This window comes from Helianthus annuus, chromosome 7, assembly GCF_002127325.2.
Source record: "Helianthus annuus cultivar XRQ/B chromosome 7, HanXRQr2.0-SUNRISE, whole genome shotgun sequence".
NCBI classification, from domain to species: domain Eukaryota; kingdom Viridiplantae; phylum Streptophyta; class Magnoliopsida; order Asterales; family Asteraceae; genus Helianthus; species Helianthus annuus.
This window is the reverse complement of record NC_035439.2, coordinates 47,812,001-47,816,700: the sequence shown is the minus strand read 5'-3', so window position 1 is coordinate 47,816,700 and position 4,700 is coordinate 47,812,001. Positions and strand designations below refer to the sequence as shown.

Below are 4,700 nucleotides of genomic sequence, written 5' to 3'. Positions count from 1 at the left end.
ATATTTTTTCTATCCTGGTTTTTCAGACCGAAAAGTGGGATTGGCAAGGAAGATCATTTGCAAACAAGATTCAATGAACAAATTTATTTTATCAGTTATAAATATATTTAGGTGGATTCACTAGAGAAACTCTAAAAAAGTAGGGAACCGCATGGGAACCAGCTCAAATGAACTCTGATTGAACTCATCATGCGGCATTGGAACCGGTTTGTTGTGACATATATTCTTGCTTGTTGACTTATGCTTTGCTGGGCATAGGCTTTATTAGACATATGCTTGACTGGATACAAGATTTGATTGTCAACTTGTTTAATAACCACCGTGCTATATAAATTTCTCTACATGTGTCTTAAACCTATGAGTAACCAACTTTTTAGTTGGCGTATTATTTTCAAGTATGCATTCAGGGGAACTCGAGATACCATCCAAGTCAACTTTTTCTACACGTTGTGTCTTAAACTTATGAGTAACCAACATTTTTCGAGACTTTAATTTAGCAACTTAGACACGAGTTTGTTTGGACATAAATGATCATAGACTTCACACGATGAGCTTTCATGGATATATCTTGTTCCGTTGTGCATGTATGGTATCAATAGCCACGTCCAGACCCCCTTGTTGGGGTGTGAATCATGGAAACCAGGACATCACCCTTGGCAAGGGAGGGAAGTCGCCCATGGGTAACCTCGTACTTCCCTTCTGACCAACCAAGCTGGCGCTCGAGGATTAGACCCCCCCATATGGAACATTGGCAAGAACCTACCCCATGTGATGCAAAATAATCATGTAATGATTATCCAAGTAAAACAGATATTTACCATTGCTTTCAATTTCAATTGAAACACCAAATTTGTATTAAAAAGATCGTCTAGTGAATTTGAAATTTAAGAATTTTGTTCCTGGTGTCATAGAAACAATAAACACCAATATTGGTATCATGCCTATGACATTATGCATTCAATTGCTTCCTTGCAAATGCCCGTCATCGTAGCCTCAGGTCCATAAACCTACAAAATATTACATATACCATGATCAACCCAACCCATCTCACAATCGCATAATCGTATTTAGTTAAATATCCTTCATACCTCCAGGGGTACTCCTAGTTCCTCTCCCAATGCACGCATCTTTGCCAAACCAGTCTGGTAATTAGGACCCCCTCTTCGAACATATATGTGCATTCTTGCGGCTTTCAACTTTGACTCCTAAATGATCATAACAACCATTTTAATACAAAAAAAAAAAAAAAAAAAAAAAAAAAAAAAAAAAACCATTTGACCCATTGCAACCTCAAAACCACACCCACCTTTTCCCTAAGAGCTCGGATAATCCCATTAAAAGTGGCAGCCACATCCGTAAAGTTAGCGATGCCTCCACCAATTAGAAGGGCTCTTTTATGACCATCAGGATCTGCAGTAGCACACTGGAGACAATTTGAGTTTATTACTTCATTCCAGATGTTAAAAAAATAAAGAACAAGAATGGATTCTCATACATCTATCACAATTCTAGCGTACTGCAACACCTCTTCCTCGTTAGGAGCTCCACTATACTCTGCGTAGTTACCAAGTTCTGATGCATAGCCTAAATCTCCAACCTACCTTATTGGAGAACCATGTAATATTAAATATTTTTATTTGCGGTGAAATAATTTGAATATGGAATACTTACTGTATCTGCGTATATTACACTAGCACCACCTCCAGCAACCATCGTCCATATCCGTCCCTTAGGATTTAACACAGTGAACTTTAATGAAGCACTAGTCTGTCACCCAAAAAGAATATGATGAGAAATATGAAACCACATGGAAAGGAATGTATCACATGAAACATATCGTTCCAGTAGGGATGTCCTACATTCATTATTGTCTATTTTTTCCCAATACTTTCATAATTTAAATAATGTGCTGAGTATGGTTCAATAACAGTATTATAAGAAGTTGTATGCATTAAAAACGGAAATTTTTGTTTGAACCGTTTGAGATGAAATACAGCCCAAATTAAGAAATCCATAAAACGAACTGATGATCAATAACATATTGCCAACAAGATGCAAGCGAGGCCAAAACGTCAGTCAGACATTGTATGCGCTTACCTTTTCATCTAACGTGTGAATGAAGCTCTCCGTAGAGCTTAGGACCCTTCCAAATGGTAATGGAAACTCTATGTTACCCCACCTATATGAAAGCAAAAATATTGAGATAGCTATATTCCAAAATATAGAATGTGAATCAACAACCGAAGCATACTTTTTGAAGTTCTTAAATGCTGCAGTGTCATCCAACTCTCCCCTCATATCCAAAGGGAAGGGCTCTCCGTTAACCAACGTAAATGGATTCATCTCTAGGAAAGTAAAATCTAAATCTGTCCAGACAAACACCAAGTGGGTGATTGTGAAAACTTAAAGCACACAACTGGCAAAAGAAAATAATTCATCTCAATTGTTGGAGATAAAAACTAGAAGGTTTAGGTAGTAGCATGTACTAATATGATTGATCCCCGACACAAGAAAGTATATATAACATGGATGTGAAGACCCCTAGTTTCTTGAATTATCAATAGACGAACACAATCCCTCTCTTTTCCTAAAAAAAGTAGCAATTTTTTAAATCTGTGTAGCATACCTTGAAATACAGTAAACACACCCATTATGAAATTTCCAATTCTAGCTCGAACCTGGTTTAATGATGAAAAGAATACAATCAGATGCAAAATTCATGCTACAAACATATAGGGTGTGTGTGTGGGTTTGAAAACACTAATCAAACAATCACGTTTCAGTCAAAACACTTATCAAACAGCATCAGACCAACATTTTAATTTTTCTATTACAACCAAGTCCAGACAGACAGCCTTTGACTCAAGGCTAAATCATAAAACTTTATCAAACATACATACATACATACCCTTGGTATAGTATGTTATGGTTTTTGACACCAAGAATAAAAGAAAGGGGTCAAGCACCTTTGGTCATTTATAATGAAGGACTGGAAGTAACCCACCTCTAATGGGAGAGTAGCAATTAATGGAGCACAAGTCTCTAGCGTGATAGGTTTATCGGTTGGGAGAAAGACGGTCTTAACCTGGACTAGGATGAGAAAACAATAATGAATAGGTAAAATTTGAGAGCTTTTATTTTAGAGTCATGATGAACTACTCACCTTCTCCCAGTTTTCTTCAATATCAATACCACCACATTCTGAAAAGCTAATGGTGCTACCAAGCCTCTCAGAGACAATAGAAAGATAATATTCTTCATCATGTGGAACAAATGGTTCCACAATAAATGTTGTTATTGGTGCTTTACATCCACCCATCTCAACCTACACAGATGTGGCAAAAGGAAAGAATACAACAAACACTTTTTGAATCATCTATTTAATGCGAGTGAACACAAAATCCAGATTATTCTAATACCTCAACACCAAGACGAGCTTTGACAAAATCGGCAACTTGGGCGACATCTAAGTTCAAGGCAACCAAGCCACTCTTGCCGCGCTTTCCAAAAAGCATATCAGGTTTCACAACCAGCTTTGTTGATGAAAGCCATGGTTCCTTGTCTGTCAACTCAGTAAAGTCTGTGGATGCATTCACCTAAAAAAAATAATCAATGTTTACCTAAATTATCACACTTACCTGCAGTAGTAAACCCACACAGCATATGTATATTAAATTCCCACCAGAGCAGAGCAAATCTGTAGGTCGATCCCTGCAAGTCTTTTCAGATTTTCCTTCAAAAGCCTTTTGGAATCATACTCTCTGATCTTCTTTCTCGCCATCCTTACTTGCTGGATCTTTACAACGAATCTGAATTTGTATAAACAAACGATTGTGGCTTTGCTTACAAGATAAAACTGGTTGATTGCAGGACGGGTAGTTGGTTGGTAGACAAAATTAATTGGTGGGTGGTTAGTTGGCGAGTAGATCGAGGAATGATGATGCTACACAAATTACTTGATATTTCCTTTTAGAATTTAGAACATGGGGTGTGGCCAATGAGCTAGTGGAGTGGTAAGGGAGAGATCTTGTGTTCCAAGTGATTCAAGTTCAATTCCTACCCCTAGCATTTAGTTTCTGCGGCACCTGGTGATGATGGGAGACTAGGCGAGTAAGCGGTGATCGCTAGTTCGATCCTTGAACTGAGCGGGTTTTACCTCACCGCACTGTCGTGCCTTCGGGCGAGTGTTCACGGGCTTTGGCCCTAGGTGAGGGTTTTCCCCGGTTCGAAAGGCGAGTGTATCCCGATGTGGTGAATTTCGCCAGTAGCCCATTTGGAGGATTCGTTGGCCGTTCAAAAAAAAGAACATGGGGTGTGGTGGGGCGTGGATTTGAGGCATGGGTTGACATGTGGAGTTCGAGCCCTTCGCTGGTGAGTGACGTGTCCGTGGGGTATGGCGGGGCGTGGCTTGGCCAGGTATATTTTAAAATTTAAACATGGCCCGCTATGCCCTAGCCAACAAGCCAATAAGAGTCGGCCACATAGGATCGCTAGCATGCCCCACGCCCGGTCTTAAACTCTCGCCCAAGGGGCCACGTCCAAACCCAAGCCCACCCGGGGTGGTGACTTGGGCGTTTCTCTCCAACCCACGCCCCAACCCCGCCCCATACCCCATAGTCTTAAGTTTTATTATTTATCTTTTTTTAAAGGTGAATTTCTATAATCATTTTGTTTTTGCGCTTTTTACATATTTCCCCCTT

General features: G+C 39.5%; 1 protein-coding gene across 2 annotated transcripts; it reads right to left on the bottom strand.

Moving 5' to 3' along the window:
- Window positions 1-793: 793 nt before the first annotated feature.
- On the bottom strand, window positions 794-3,946 carry LOC110939814 (ATP-citrate synthase alpha chain protein 2). Of its 2 annotated transcripts, none has more exons than XM_022181381.2 (12): window positions 3,683-3,946; window positions 3,420-3,596; window positions 3,164-3,325; window positions 3,005-3,085; window positions 2,627-2,678; window positions 2,252-2,366; window positions 2,098-2,179; window positions 1,672-1,767; window positions 1,496-1,597; window positions 1,307-1,423; window positions 1,089-1,205; window positions 794-1,007 (listed from the first exon to the last, which is right to left on the bottom strand). In XM_022181381.2, exons 1-12 carry the CDS (start codon window positions 3,779-3,781, stop codon window positions 942-944), a joined length of 1,266 nt encoding a protein of 421 aa, XP_022037073.1. In that variant the 5' UTR covers window positions 3,782-3,946; the 3' UTR covers window positions 794-941. The 2 variants fall into 2 exon arrangements, with proteins under 2 accessions (XP_022037073.1, XP_022037075.1); XM_022181383.2 differs by having other exon boundaries at window positions 3,420-3,562; window positions 3,639-3,944.
- Window positions 3,947-4,700: the final 754 nt, after the last annotated feature.

Bases quoted from the DNA above. Each gene is read 5' to 3' on its own strand.
- LOC110939814 (XM_022181381.2), bottom strand. From the start codon at position 3,781: ATGGCGAGAAAGAAGATCAGAGAGTATGATTCCAAAAGGCTTTTGAAG. The intron at 3,086-3,163 runs GTGAGTAGTTCA...ATCCTAGTCCAG, and splicing joins TTGAAGAAAACTGGGAGAAG to GTTAAGACCGTCTTTCTCCC. The intron at 2,367-2,626 runs GTATGCTACACA...TTGTCTGGACAG, and splicing joins TGTGTTTACTGTATTTCAAG to ATTTAGATTTTACTTTCCTA.